At 38.2% G+C, this 16,125-nt stretch overlaps 1 protein-coding gene across 4 annotated transcripts in view; it reads left to right on the top strand.

The window, feature by feature from the left end:
• OTUD4 (OTU deubiquitinase 4) overlaps positions 1-16,125 on the top strand; it is a 46,513-nt gene that overhangs the window by 11,370 nt on the left and 19,018 nt on the right. For all 4 annotated transcript variants that reach the window (XM_046656943.1, XM_046656941.1, XM_046656945.1 and 1 more), the window contains exons 4-13: positions 2,025-2,071; positions 2,749-2,821; positions 4,670-4,751; positions 6,640-6,772; positions 9,548-9,605; positions 9,799-9,916; positions 10,005-10,069; positions 13,120-13,214; positions 14,259-14,362; positions 14,470-14,656. In XM_046656943.1, coding sequence (XP_046512899.1) covers positions 2,025-2,071; positions 2,749-2,821; positions 4,670-4,751; positions 6,640-6,772; positions 9,548-9,605; positions 9,799-9,916; positions 10,005-10,069; positions 13,120-13,214; positions 14,259-14,362; positions 14,470-14,656 — 962 coding nt within the window. The remainder of the gene's footprint in view (positions 1-2,024; positions 2,072-2,748; positions 2,822-4,669; positions 4,752-6,639; positions 6,773-9,547; positions 9,606-9,798; positions 9,917-10,004; positions 10,070-13,119; positions 13,215-14,258; positions 14,363-14,469; positions 14,657-16,125) is intronic.

Genomic DNA, 16,125 nt, shown 5'->3' with positions numbered 1-16,125 from the left:
TCGCTTGTAACAGTTCATGGGAAGCTAGGATTGTTCGGCAGATGCCTATTTTAAGAAATCTATTTTAATATATGGCACTCATTTCATTTTGAAAACCAGAGCCAACTTTTAAGAACTATTAAAATGGAAAGTCTCTGAGGGAAAGATTTTCCTTGTCTGAGATCAAAACATTGTCTAAAATCTTTTATTCTCAAATTTCAAGGAAAAAGCAGCAGTATTCATTTACCATAGCTCATTATTTTTAGTGACTGTTGGTATTGTCTTTACTAATTTCACAGGTAGTATAGGAATATATTCTCATGGTAAAAAGATTTAATACAGAATGAAGAGTGAATATCCTTCATTTTCCCTCATCTTGAATTCCCTGTCGCCACTGTCAATTTAGGATGTGTCCTTATAGTCCTCTTTCTATGTACATATGCATACGTATTGAACATACCTTTCTGTTTGTTTTATACAATACGATTATTTTACTATGACTTACCTTTTACACTTAATAATCTGATCAGTTTGTGTGGGTATACCTCGTTCTTTTTAATGATTGCATGGTATTCCATACATAGTGTAGACGAACCATAAATTATTTAACTATTTCTTACCTATTAGTGGGATCTTGGGGCTTTCTTTTTTTTCTGGTGAGGAAGATGGTCCCTGAGCTAACATCTGTGCCAGTCTTCCTCTACTTTGTATATGGGACACCACCTCAGCATGGCTTGATGAGCAGTGTGTAGGTCCATGCTGGGGATCCGAACCTGCAAACCCACTGCTGCTGAAGCAGAACACTTGAACTTAATCACTATGCCAGTGGGCCAGCCATCTTGGGGCTTTCTTTAAAAAAAATTTTTTTTTAACTATTACAAATAGCTACAGTGAGCGAGCATCCTTGTTTATATACCTTTTTGTGGACAGATGAAATACTTCTTTAGGATAGATTTATAGAAATTGAATTGCTGGGTCAAAGGTATATGGATTTTTTTTGAGAAAGATGAGTCCTGAGCTAACATCTGCTGCCAAACCTCGTCTTTTTGGTGAGGAAGGCTGGCCCTGAGCTAACATCCATGCCCATCTTTCTCTACTTTATACGTGGGATGCCTTCCATATCACAGCTTGCCAAGCAGTGCCATGTCCGCACCCGGGATCCGAACCAGGGAACCCTGGGCCACTGAAGCAGAATGTACACACTTAACCACTGTGCCACCGGGCTGTCCCCTATATGGATATTTTAAATTTTGATATATACTGGCCATTTCCTTCTAAAAAACTTAAAGTGACTCCTTTAGGACTGTTAGAATTTCTGCCTCATTTCAAAACATTTGCTGAGACTCTGCTCTCTTTATACCTTCAGTCTCCCTGAAGATAAGAGACCTTCTGCCCTTTTTTATCCTTTCTGATTACTGAGTTCTGCTTCTGTTGAACGTCTCATTTTCTGGGTACATACCATGTCCAGGCTCTGTCCTGGGTGCTAGGTTGGAGTACAGAGCCCTTGCCTTCAACACTTTGTCAACTTAGAGATACCACTCCATGGTCTTGCCACCAGTAGGCACTGTCATTCCACACTGTTACTGAGGACTTTTGCAACAGAGAGTTGGGCAGCTTTGCTTTTTGTGTTTCTTTTTTGAAAGATTTTATTTTTCCTTTTTCTCCCCAAAGTCCCTCAGTACATAGTTGCATATTTTTAGTTGTGGGTCCTTCTAGTTGTGGCATGTGGGGTGCCGCCTCAGCATGGCTTGATGAGCGGTGCCATGTCTGTGCCCTGGATCCGAACTGGCGAAACCCTGGGCTGCTGCAGCGGAGCACGCAACTTAACCACTTGGTCATGGGGTCCGGCCCCTGGGCAGCTTTTTAGTGTATATTATAGCCTGTTTTATAAAATGTTTTTATAGTATTCACAATACTAATAGTATTATTGAGCTTTTCTAGTTCACTGGGTATAATGTGTAAAGGTACGTATTAATGTACTGTATAGAGGTATATTGTAAAAAGTATGAGACACTTACGTGCCAACTATTTTTTCTTCAATACAGGAATGGGTTGGACAAGTGGAAATAAGTGCCCTTTCTCTTATGTACAGGTAAACAGTGATAACATAAGAAACAAAAATAAAATCAGTGGGAAATTAGTATATTCTGTTGTACTAAAACTGTTAAAGTAGAAAGCAATTATATGCCTTGGTTGTGAAGCATCTTTTCTAAGGTTTTGCGTTTTTAATTGCATCGTTTAGATTTTGACATTTAGATATGTCAACATTTAGAAGCTGTAGGTCTCAAAATATTTTTGGAAAGGAGTACAGAAATTTTTCCAGGCTTGTAAACTATATCACTTATCAACCTTGTAGAGAAATGATTTCCTACTTTCTCAGGGCCAGTAGCATTGAATGGCCACTGGAAGAGAGGCAAAGTACCGTATTATCAATTTTACTGCTGTTGCCCAAGAGAGGAGGAGGCTAATGCTTTATTTTTTCTTTTGGAAATGTAAATAAATTTCATCTTTACAATTTCTGTGCCTTGAGGTCTCCTTTTAGAATTGTATCTGAAGTTACATTTGAAAGTTTATTTTTTTAAAAGATACTTTTATGTAGTAATTTGCAACTTAGGTGTTCCATTACTATCTTTTGTTTGTTGCTCTACCTCCACTGCCTAGAACATTGCTTGGCACATGCCAGACTTGTGATGAATGAATTAATGAACTATTAAATCTCAATTCATGAAATGTATTCTGTCAGGAGTAATTTCTAAATGTTATTTTCAGGAAAGATTTTATAATTTATCGAGAACCAAATGTTTCTCCTTCACAAGTAACTGAAAATAATTTTCCTGAAAAGGTAAGAATTTTTCTGAGTGTTTCTAAAGGATTTAAGTAAAAGAACTACTCATTTGCCACCTTGACCTTCTGAGCTATAATTTTTAAGTGACTTTTTGAATAAATTTCCGTATGAAGGTTATGATACTGAGTTTAAGTTCCTGTTAATCATCGATTCATATTATTTTGTATTTGATTTTCCCCACAGAGCATTGTGTTGAACCTATCATAACATTTCACCAGAGGAAAAAAATTGAGATGTTATTGTATATGATCAAAAAATTTTTTTTTCATTGGGGTCACATTGGTTTATAAGTGTAAATTTCAAGTGTACATGATTTCAGCTTCTGTATAAACTGCATCATGTTCACCATGAAAAGTCTTGTTTCCGTCTGTCACCATACATATGTGCCCCTTTAGCCCTTTCACCCTCCTCCACCCCCTTCCACTGTGGTAACCACCAGTCTGTTCTCTGTACCTGTGTATGTGTTTATCTTCTCCATATGAGTGAAATCATGCAGTATTTGTCTTTCTCTGACTTACTTCGCTTAGCATAATACAGTACCCTCGAGGTCCATCCATGATGTCGAAAATGACACAATTTCGTCAGTTTTTATGGAGTAGTAGTCCATTGTATATATATACACCACATCATCTTTATCCATTTGTCCCTTCATGGGCACTTGGGTTGCTTCCAAGTTTTGCATATTGTGAATAAGGCTGTAGTGAACATAGGGCTGCATATATCTTTTTGAATTAGTGTTTTCAAGTTCTTTGGATAAATATCCAGTAGTGGGATAGCTGGGTCATATGGTATTTCTATTTTTAATTTTTTGAGAAATCTCCATACTGTTTTCCATAGTGGCTGCACCAGTTTGCACTCCCACCAGCAGTTTGTGAGAGTTCCCTTTTCTCTACCTTCTCTCCAACGCTTGTTATTTCTTGTTAATTATAGCCATTCTGACAGCCATAAGGTGATATTTCATTGTAGTTTTGCCTTACATTTTCCTAATAATTAGTGATGTTGAACATCTTTTCACGTGCCTATTGGCTATCTGTATATCTTCTTTGGAAAAATGTCTGTTCATATCCTCTGCCCGTTTTTTGATTGGGTTGTTCGTTTTTTTGGTGTTCAGTTCTATGAGTTCTTTATATATTTTGGAAATAGTGTATGTGATTAACTTGACTCTTACTGTTTGGTGTCAATATAAACATTAAATAGTAAAATAACTTGTGAAAACAGGTTCTTCCACTGCATCCAGAAATACTTTGGTAATTTCTCATTATAAAAATAATTTGCTGGTGAAGGTGTTATTGTCATGAAGCAGAACCAGCTGAAAAATTATGTGATGCCTAGAAAGAAAAAGAAAAATCAACTGGTACATTCTAAGAGAACTTTGTTTTAATTAGCTGTTTTAGAATCATCCAGGCCAAGTTGAAGTATCTTGTCACCATGCTAATGGTGGTAAGGGGGAGGGGAATTGAGTGAAATACTCTCTTTGTAAAGACTTGGGGGTTTCCAAGGTGGTTAGCTCTAGCCTTTTCAATACAGTTTTTGGAATATGATATAATCTAAACGAAATCAGTATGCATTTCTCTTTGTAATTGACTACTTAACTAAGTAAGTAAGTAATTGACTATTTAGAAAGTACTTAAAACTGTAAAGAAGCAGAAAAAATTTTCTTTTGATTCTGCCTCTTAGAGGTAAGCATTAGTAAGGTTGTGGAATATTTTCTTGGTCTTTTGTCTCTTTTTTCCTTCCTTTTTTTTTTTTTTTGCTGAAGAAGATTGGCACTGAGCTCACATCTGTGCCAGTCTTCCTCCACTTTATATGAGGGGCTGAAAGGTGTCTTTTATTTTTCCTTTTCAGGTATTACTGTGTTTTTCAAATGGAAATCATTATGATATTGTCTATCCCATAAAGTATAAAGAGAGCTCTGCCATGTGTCAGTGTAAGTATCACCCATTTGTTTGTATAGGAAATTATATTCCCAAGCTATACAGTCTTAATACGAAACAAATCAGGGCAAATATACTCTGTTGTATAAAAAGATATTTCTAAGAACCGTAGGTTACCCAAAATATTAATACTATAATAAAAACTTGTTTCAACAGAAAAAAAGGAGTTAGGTGCTAGAGTTTGACTTGTAAATACGAAGTTATTTCTTTCCTGCCGTAAATAATTTGTGTGTGTGTGTGACTGTGAGGAAATGTGCCCTGAGCTAACATCTGTGCCAATCTTCCTCTTTTTGCTTGAGGAAGATTGTTACTGAGCTAACATCTGTGCCAATCTTCCTCTATTTTCTGTGCGGGATGCTGCCACAGCATGGCTTGACGAGCAGTGTGTAGGTCTGCACCTGGGATCCAAACCTGTGAAACCTGGGCCACCAAAGCAGAGCATGAAAACTTAACCACTACACTGCTAGGCTGGCCAAATAATTTTAGTAATAAGGATTTGTATGTATTTTTAAAGTTGTTAGTGTGTAACTTGAAAATGTAAATGAGCAAATCAAGCATTTGGTTGTATTTGGCTCTAGAGCAGCGTTTCTTAGCGTTGGGACTGTTTGACATTTTGGGCCAGAAACTTCTTTGTGGTGGGGACTGTTCTGTGCATCGTAGGATGTTTGCTAGTATCCCTGACCTCTGCACAGTAGTTGCCAGCAGCTTTCTCTCTCCCACGTGGCAATCAAAAATGTCTCCAGATCTTGTCAAATATTTCCTGGGAGGATGAAATCCCCTCTCCTTCCCAGACTGAGAATCACTACTCTAGTAGTTCCTTCCTTCCTGCCACCCTTCACATCCTTTGTCATCTGGTCTGACAGAGTGCACACCACGCATACAAAGCAGCAGTGCTGGACACGTAACAGCTCTTTCCTCTTAAGCTAGTGGTGACCGGGAAAGATATGTGTAATGCAGATTTTTTTAAAATTGATTGATTGTATTTTGAGATAGGAAAGTCTACCTGTGTGTGTCCTGGGCTGTGTCGTCCTCCTTTCCCAGCTAGGCAAAATCTGGATGCTTCAGCTCCTGGAGCCTCCCTTTGTTGTGCTTTCTCAGTGCCTGTGGTTTGGATGATAATAGGGTTGGAAGAAAGATGGTCTGTGAGAAGGAGGTCTCTGGGGACCCATCGTGGGTGAATTCTTAGTGTACTTGTTTTCATAAAGATTACTGTAATAAAACCAAATGAGAGTCCTAAACTCCATGTGTAGACTCCTAAACTCCGTTTACTAATCTTTATTTCCATGTTCTGGAGTTGTTTTTTTTTAAAGCAGAAAAGTTGTCCAAATAGCCTTCTTTCCTTCAGTGGCTGCTGAGAATACATTTTATAACAGTTTCTTTTTAGTCCCTAATGAAAAGTTATCCTCTTTCTAGCAATCTTAATGTTTTCCATCCAAGGCTCTTAGGGTTGGGCTGGTTGTATGACATCTCTAATTCTCAGTTTTCTCATCTGTACAGTTAGAAGAATAATACTTCACTGTGCTGGGATTAAATACGAAGATATGTAAAGGCTTAGCACAGTGCGTAGAATGGAGTAATTGCTCAATTTTTATGTTTAACTTTTACTGTCATGCTTGTTTCACAGTGGTGACCCTTTTTGTGTTTTTGTTAGTTTTAAAAATGGCAGTATCTCCTATGATGATTTTGAACTCATTAACTGCACACACCGAGATTCTAGTTGTTCTCTATCTGCGTAACTTTCTGATTAAATTGTGTTTTGACCATAAGATGTTGCAAGTGTCAGTTAAGATTTTAGAAGTCTCAGTGATAGACAATCTCAATTTTATGTTAGAATATAAAATTAGTTAATATTGCATAACATCTCTCTCTTGTTACTTGCAGCTCTCCTTTATGAATTGCTCTATGAGAAGGTATTTAAAACTGATGTTAGTAAAATCTTGATGGGACTAGACACCTCCGAAGTAGCTGATGAAAACAACAGTGAAATATCAGATTCAGAGGATGATAGTTGCAAGTAAGAATGAATTAGGTCCTGAAATACCTTTATAGTGCTGTAAATGTTCAATAAATGTTCCTGCCTAGAGTTGCCTTGTTGAGATATTATGGTATTCCTAAAATACAGCAGCCTGTGGTGGAAGATTCTTTTTCCCTGTCACTAATTTTACCTGATTTCTATTGCAGGACTTTTTCTTTTGAAAGTTGATGTTTTGGTTGATAAGAATCTATTTCTGTGTAATCTAGATGAGTATCTGTAGAATAGATTTGGTCTTACCTATATGTGCATGTATTGTAAAATTTTAAGGTTAACCTGTCAATTATTTACATATCCTGTGATGAAAAAATGGCCATTTTGATTTCCTTGACTTTTTAAAATTTTGTCTTAGATAATGCTACTTCTTTTTCTTTTTTTTTTTTTTAAAGATTTTATTTTTCCTTTTTCTCCCCAAAGCCCCCTGGTAGATAGTTGTGCATTTTTAATTGTGGGTCCTTCTAGTTGTGGCATGTAGGATGCCTTGTCAGCGTGGCTTGATGAGTGGTGCCGAGTCTGCGCCCAGGATTTGAACTGGTGATACCCTGGGCCGCTGAAGCAGAGCGTGCGAACTTAACCACTCAGCCATGGGGCCGGCCCCCTTCTTTTTCTTTTTAGATAATAAAAATCCCAAGTTGGGATATAGGTATGTGAACAGCTTTGGATAATGCCACTCTTTAGGTTGTGAATAAGCACCTTTTAACTTGTAGTCTCTTGAGTCTTATTTTTCTTTTCCACACAGGCTGTGTGGGGTAGTTTAGATTAGAGGTTAAGTATAATCTTAACCTGGATGCATAGGTTAAGAGCTTGGGCTGCGGACTTCCAAACCTGGTTTTAGACCTGGCTTCCTGCCTACTAACTAGACTTGGGGGAAGTTACTTAAATTCACTAACAAGCCTCACTTCTGTAGCTATAAACTGAGGATATATTAGTATTTCCTCGAAAGGGAGAATTTGTAAGAATTAAATGAGATAACCTGTAAAGTGCATAGCCTAGTTGATAGATATAGTGTCCAACATGTTAGTTTTTATCAGTAATATTAATAAGTTTATATAAGAACCAAGCCTATTCCATTCCCACTGAAGCTAAAAGTGCGTTATTTCTCTTGTCTAAGAATATGAAAGTATCCTACTTAGTGTCACATACTGTGAAACTAGAGAAAGGAATGAAATTAAGCCTTAGGATATCTAATTCTTCATTAAATACTTAAATATATCTGCTTTTATCTGTAATTCCAGGCGTTTGTTGAATTAAATTTTTCTGATCCTGATTGAAGATTTGATTGACTACCATTTCTTTGTAAGAAAGAAATGAGTCACTTAGGTTAGAATCTGGGTCTGCCATTGTAAATATAATCCTAGAATAGACTAATTAATTTTGCACAGATAGAAATTCTGCTCCATGGTTTTCTCCAGGCACCTGTCTGATTCAGATGTGTAATTGAGCAGACAGGGAGTTGGGACAGAATGATTAGCTTGTTGTCTTACACCTGTGATTGGTGTAGGCAGCCTTCCAGCACATGCTTCGTGGTTGCTGCTGCTAATAGTTTTAGCAATTGCTGGGTCTGGGACGGCAGTCGCAGTGAAATATGGAGTAAAGGCTAGCAGCCTGGAGAAGTTTACCAGGGAGGATGTGCACGTTGTAATGCTCAGTTTTTCTTTTTATACTGTACTGTTGTGCCCCTTGGACATGGGAGCCTTTTTAATTAACTTTTTGTTGCATTATTAAGATTTCTTTTTACTTGTGTAATGTCTGGTGTAGGGAGGGCAAGGCTTCAGCTAGGGAAGAATGTCACATAATTGTGGCAGGATAAATAGGCATAGTGTGGTAATAAGGAGGAAGGTACAATGATGTCACTATAGTCTTGTGCCTGGATTCTTGTCACATTCATATTGGTCAATCCTGAAGTACTGAAAATTATGGGTGCTTTTTTAGTCTAGACTCTAGATACTTGGGGTCTCTTAAACATTGCTGCATTTAAGGGTATAGACTTAGAGATTGTTCTGAAGACTAGAGATTGATTTATTAAGGAGGAATTGTAGGAGAGAAGAGTACAGGTAGCCTCTCACTTCATCTCTCATCTGACCTGCCATCACTCTGTTCCAGCATCTCCAGCCTCTTGGCCACCCCAGGGTCTTTGCACTTGCTGTACCCTCTGCCTGGAATACTAAGTATCCATATGGTTTGCTGTCTCATCATCTTTAATTCTGTATTCAAAAAGATGTCTCAGCAGGTTCTTTCCTCATCCCACTTTTTATTATTTGAGCCTCCTTCTCAACACTATCATTTCTTCCTCCCTCCCTCTACCCCATAGCACTTATTAGCATTTAACTTACTGATTTCATAGTTGTATCTCATCTCATTAGATTGTACATCTTGTTGTAGTGGAATATTTTGTCTAATGGAGCCTCATTTATACATTGAAAGGAAATTTTTACATTGAATGTTTTATAAACTCAATTATTCTATCCACCCGGATTTCACAGTTTATTTCTCTTTATTTTTTTCTGGTGATTCAGCCAGTAAGAGTTACGGATATAAATCTTTCACTTACATCTTACATATACATGTACACATACACATAACACCCCCACGCATCCGTGCACACTTATGCTAAAACTCTTAGGAGCTTCTTGGAATACAGCTTTGGCTTTTTGTAATATAGCTGACTTCTGAGATTTTTCTATGATGTTGGAAGAAGTTAAATGCATGCAGACGCATTTTGTGCTCCTAATTATGGTTATGTTTCTTCCTTTGTAGGAGTGAAGCTGCCGCTGCTAATGATGTGAATGGGTTGAAAGCTTTGTCGAGTGATCAGGTATTTCTTTGTAGTTTTCTTTTTTTCTGGTACCTTTTCAATAGAGGCAGGATCATCTAGTAAGAAATTTTTTGGCTGACTTCTTAATTTTTGAAGTTTTCTGCTTCATTTGATTGTACTCATATATAGCTCAAACGAAAATGTTGTAAAAGCGTTTCTGTGTTGATCAGACTTCCTGACTTTGTTTGTTTAGCACCCGAAAAACAATGGGAACTCTCCTAACCTGCATTTGTCTAGAAAGGTTCTTAAGTCACTCAATCCAGCAGTCTATAGAAATGTGGAGTATGAAATTTGGCTGAAGTCTAAACAAGGTGAGTTAAAAAATCTGCATTTTCCATAAATTTTATTTGTGGGTGCTTGAAAATAATTGTCAACTTGATATATACTGGTGTTTTACAGCTCAACAGAAACGTGACTATTCCATTGCTGCTGGCTTACAGTATGAAGTTGGAGATAAATGCCAAGTAAGTGATTATATAGAGGAAGAAAAGATTTTACTTGAAATCTTACTTATTCTAATAGGAACCAAGAAAACAGCTCACGTTTGTGTTGTTAATTTAAGATTTCGGAATGTTTTATCTTGTATACATTTTAATAGTTTTAAATGTTTAGCTTTTTGCCCCGTTTGAATACATAACCAAAATTCTATGTATCTAAAACTATCGCATCCCATCACATGATCTTTAACGAGTCAGTCTCTGATATTACTTGCTTCAGAGAAGGAACAGTAACATTTGAGCTTTTTGGATAGTTTCATTACACTTGGCAGATAATTTACTGAAGGTGATTCAAACTTGACGTTATAATTTGTTTTCTTTATGAAAGTAATCCTGGAAGATTTTGATGGATAGATAATATTTTTCTCTTGGATTGAGAAAGGCTAGTGAATAGTAAGGAGAGTGCCATTTACTGTGAGTGAGCTGCTGCTGTGCATTTAAGTAGTTGATTGTTAAAGTGGAAGGTTGGGTTAGGTCAGTGTTTCTTAATTTGGAATGATTTTGCACCCCCCCAACAACGTCTGCAGACATTTTTTGTTGTCACAGCTGGGAAGGTGCTACTGACATCTAGTGGGTAGAGGCCAGGGATGCTGCCGACCATCCTACAGTGCACAGGACGCTTCCCTGCCCCCAAAGAATTATCTGCTCCCAATAATGCCAATTATCTGGTCCAGTCAAACCAAGGCTAGAGAAACTCAATAAGATAATTTCCAAGGTCCCTTTTTTGTTCATTGTTTTTGAAAAGGTACTACTGTTTCCAAAACAGAAACAACGCACATGCACAAAAATATTGCTATTTGAAAGGTAATTTTCATCAAAAATGGTTTCTATTTTAAATGGTTTGCCATTTTAAAACTACATTGGGGCCAGCCCTGGTGGCGTAGTGGTTAAAGTTCAGGACGCTTCGCTTCAGCAGCCCTGGGTTCAGTTCCCAGGCGAAAACTGCACCACTTGTCTGTCAGTAGCCCAGTAGCCATGCTATACAGGCAGGTTATGTAAAAAGAGGAAGATTGGCAACAGATGTTATCCCAGGGCGAATCTTTCCCAGCAAGAAAAATAAAATAAAATAAAGTAACTTAAAAAAAACCCAACTACTTTAAAATAGCTATTGACAAACATTTTTTCTTAACTTATGATGGAAACACTCATTTCCTTTATGATGAAGTGGTTTGTGAAAAGTATCTGATTGACCAGGATTATATCTGGGCATAAAGTGACAGACTTTACCTTAAGAACTTTTACTATTGTTCTGATTCGAGGGTATTTGAAAGGAGAGGAAGAAGAGAATATGATTCATTTAGGTTCTTCCCTACAGGCTTGTCAGAAGTGTGCTCTGATGGCCGAACAGAATTGTGGTATCTTTTACAAGAGATTTGGAAAACTTAGAAGAAGGAACCCAGGGCTTAGGGCTCCCCGTCCCTCACCACCCAGCCCCAACAGAGAAGAGAAGGTTGCTTATCTTATGTTGCATCACTAAAATCATTTTAGTCGTTATTTTAAATCAAGCGTATTTCCTTTGAGGTTTCAGTTGGTTTTGGTAAAGTAGATGCTGTTGATAAAGTAGATGGTAAAGCAGAGACTTGTTTTAATTTTTTCCTTTTTAGAGTATTTTGTTTCGATTTCTACTACTTAACTATTTCACTTGGCTAAAATTTCTTTGAAATTTTATTATGGAAACTGCTGTGATTCAAAGGTGACTTTTGTTTACTCAAGTAAGCATGTTAGATGTATTTTAAACTTTATCAAAATTAACTTTAGAAAAATCTTTTTTATTGTTAAACTTTTGAAGAGAGGAAGGCAAAGTGTCCTGTTGTGGTTGATGAAGAATGAAACCTCAGCTTGAGGACTCTCATCTACTAATAAAAGTAGGAGGTTGCTTAAAGTCATGCTGCATACCCTGGGCTCCCAGCGTGGTGATCCTAGTGCAGGATTGGCAGATGCCCTGATCGATGGGGGCCATCTGACCACAGAAAGAAATCGAAAGGCTTACTGTTCTGTCATGATTTGCTATTGGCTAAAACCGATTGTTTATTAGAGAACAGATGGTGGATCTATTTTTAGGGAGAAAAAAGGTCACAGTTAACACATTTTAAATATTGGAAAAGTGAGAAGATAATAGTAGTTATAATAATAGTTGCTCTCGTCTAGAGTGGTTGCTGTGTGCAAGTTGGTGTCCTTTACATATATCATATGTACCTCATTCCATCTCCACGAGTCCTATGATGTAGGCACTATTATTAGCCCGATTTTGCATATGAGGACACTGAAATTGAGATAAGTAACTTGCCTAAGGTCATATTGCTGGTAAGTAGAAGAGTGGGCCTTGAATCCTAGTGTGTATGGTGCCATAGCCCTGGTTCAGAACCAGGACGTGCCACCTCTCTTGTTTGGAGCCTGAATTGATTGTGCTCGTACTTCTCTTTGAACTATTTATTTATTTATTTATTGAGGGAGATCAGCCCTGAGCTAACATTTGGAGCCTTATTTGATTGTGCTCTTCTTTTTGAACTATTTATTTATTTATTTATTGAGAAAGATCAGCCCTGAGCTAACGTCTGCTGCCAATCCTCCTCTTTTTGCTGAGGAAGACTGGCCCTGAGTTAAACATCCGTGCTCATCTTCCTCTGCTTTATATGTGGGACGGGATGCCTACCACAGCATGGCTTGACAAGCAGTACGTAGGTCCGCATCTGGGATCCGAACCAGTGAACCCTGGGCAGCAGAAGCAGAACGTGCGCACTTAACTGCTGCGCCACTGGGCCAGCCCCTCTGAACTATTTAGAAAAACAATTTAGAAAAATTTTGGAAGGGTAAACAAAGAAAAGTTTTTTGGGTAGAGATGCATAGGTCTGGGAGGTCAGAGGCACATATTACTGTGCACCCTTTTGAACTTTGTTTTGTTTTTAACGATATACATTCATTTTCTCCTTAATTGAAAACAAAATAAAAATTTAAAACCTGATCATTAATGCAAAGGGAGCAGGTGACTGATTTTTGTTTCTGGAATTGTTCAACAGGTTAGGTTGGATCACAATGGAAAATTTTCTAATGTAGACTTTCAAGGCGTTCACTCTGAGAACGGACCAGTTTTGGTCGAAGAACTTGGAAAGAAGTATGTACCACTCTTCTCCTGTCTCTTCCATTTAGCCAAATGTAATCATGAGCATTTTTAAATGGCACTGTGTTTTTGCGAAGTCAATTAAAAGGTATTGTCTACGTGTAGAAAATATATTTATTTAGATCTTTTGAGAAAGAAGTTTGAGTTCAAATTTAGTGTTTTGCACGTTGAAATATTTAAATAAAAATACTTGTTTTGTTGCTTGTTTAAAATGTGCCATTCTTCACAAAGGCAATTTGGGAGATTGAGTATATTGTCACTATCAAGTGGGAGGTTTGGGGGATAGGGCCCACATTCACTTCTGCTTTCATTCAGCTCTGTGTTGCATATGTAGTTAGTTTTCAGTCAATGTTTGTCAGATGGAGAGTAAAATATCATGGTTGACTTTCTGTTACACGTTGTTACTTTAGAGCACCTTTTGTTTCAGTTGCTGCTGCGTTTATTAGAGAAAAAGGTGGTAAATCACACCCAAACTTCACAATGGACAATTTCACACTCAGATATAAGGAGGATAGTACAGGGACCCTCAATATAACCATCACCCTGTTTCAGCAGCTAACAGCATTTGGCAATCTTATCTATTCTCCCTAACCTCTTTTTTCCTTTTTAAATGGGGATGGACTTGGAATATTTTGACGCAAATCCCAGACATCACACCAGTTCTTACAGAAACAGATCTTTATATGTGTCTCTAGCACGGTGAGGACTCCCTTTCCCCACCTCAACTACAGTACCATCGTCACAGCTAACAGAGTAACAGCCATTCCTTCTTTGTCTCATCTTTTGCTTAGATTATCATTAAGGCCTTTTAGCCTTCTGTTTTGTTAGGTTAGAGAATATGCTTTTGATGTATGTCATCTTATTTGATTAGAATTGCATCTGGGTTGCTAAATGTTTTGTATTTTAATTTTTAATATAACAACTAAAACTGGAAATTCCTACAGAAGTTGAAAATAAAATATTTATGCACAATACTTACGTAGATAGTCTTACTAGGAATACTTTAAGTTATTACAAATGTTTTTCTTTCTCATGAAGACACTCACCGAAGAATCTCAAACCACCTCCCTCAGAAAGCTGGAACACAGTGTCAGGGAAGAAGATGAAAAAACCTTCTACTTCCGGACAAAACTTCCATCCTGGTAGGAGCACATTGAGTTACAGTTGTGGGGGTGAGAGTGGTGGGGATGGTACTTGGAGCTGTTTATAATAGGAAAGTTTATGAGGTATTTTTGACTTCTTGTCACAGACATGGATTACAGAGGGCCAAAGAATCCAGGCAAGCCAGTAAAAGCCCCCTCAGCACTACCTCCTCGGCTGCAGCAGCCCTCAGGAGTGAGACAGCATGGCTTCTCCACTCATCCTGCAGGATCTCCGTCTCAGAAACCCTCCAGTGAGCACAAAAATCTTAGCAGGACACCCTCACAGATCATAAGGTAACCTTCCTGAATGCAAGAGAAGTAAGAATTGAGGGGCATTTCTTTTATTTGCCACATTACATTTAAATAGTTACAATTTTGTGTTCATGTACTTGTCTGTAGCATAATATTAAAAATATTGTTGATAAAATACCATGTGAGGATTTCAGTCCTTTATAATTCTCTTTAAACAAATCAAGGTAATTTTGTAGGGTAAAGCATGTATATTTTTTTTCAAATGATTTAGGAGATCTTATCCAAGCCAAATCTTATTCTGGCACTTAATAGTTTTCTGGTAGCTTGCACTGTGTTAAGTACTGAATTCCAAGTTGCATTTCTAATTCATTGGAGGATGAGGGTGTTCTTTATATATGAACTTGAATCGACCAAAATAGTTGGTTTACTTTGTTCTGATAAGTTTGGATTGTTGGTGGTTATGGGTCTAATACTGAACCGGGCTACAGTTTTAGGTTAATGTGATCACGAATATTAGCATTCTCACTGAGTATCCAGAGACAGATGAACTTCAGGGTCATAGTTTCCTGTGCTGTGAATTTTATTTTTTCTCTAATCTGCTCTTCTGCAGAGGGGTTTATGCCCTTTGGAGGAGCTTTATGTGAGAAAGCGTGGCTTTTTTGTTTTTTTTTTGAAGATTACCCCTGAGCTAACTACTGCCAATCCTCTTTTTGCTGAGGAAGACTGGCCCTGAGCTAACATCCATGCCCATCTTCCTCTGCTTTATATGTGGGACACCTACCACAGCATGGCTTTTACCAAGCAGTGCCATGCCCACACCCAGGATCTGAACCGGCGAACCCCGGGCCGCTGAGAAGCAGAACGTGGGAACTTAACTGCTGCGCCACTGGGCCAGCCCAAGAAAGCGTGCCTTAAGTTGAGGCTGTCATCTTCATGCACACTTGGCCTGCGCGTGCTGGGGCCCTCCTGGTTACTGTGACTAATGCCTTCTCCACCCAAGCTCCCTCTCCCCAATTGTCTGAACAGCTGTAGCTTCAGTATGTGTGCTTGCCAAGCTCTGGTCGTTAGTTCCTTAATTTCTGGCGTTTAGGCATTCCCCTTTCTTGGGAATGTACTTAACATTTTGACATTAAATATAGTTTATGTAACATCTTCAAGACAGAATTTTAGGTTCTTAGGCTGACATGTTACTAGTCCTGTGTTAGTTTCCTGGGGTTGTGGTAGCAAGGTGTACCACAAACTGCATGGCTTAAAACAACAGAAAGGTATTCTCTCACAGTTCTGGAGGCTTGAAGTGTGAGCTCTTGTTGTCACTAGGGCCATACTCTCTCTGAAGGCTCTAGGGGAGAATCTGTTCCCTGTGCCCCTCCTACTGTGGTGTTGCCCGCAGCCCTTGGTGTTCCTTGGCTTGTAGATACATCGCTCCCATTTCTGCTCCCATCATCACATGGTGTTCTCCCTGTGGGTCTGTCTCTCTCCTAATAAGGACACCAGTCATTGGGTTTAGGGCC

The sequence above is a fragment of the Equus quagga genome, chromosome 3, assembly GCF_021613505.1.
Source record: "Equus quagga isolate Etosha38 chromosome 3, UCLA_HA_Equagga_1.0, whole genome shotgun sequence".
Classification (NCBI taxonomy): Eukaryota; Metazoa; Chordata; class Mammalia; order Perissodactyla; family Equidae; genus Equus; species Equus quagga.
The sequence above is the reverse complement of the archived record's forward strand: the minus strand, read 5'-3'. Positions and strand labels throughout refer to the sequence as shown.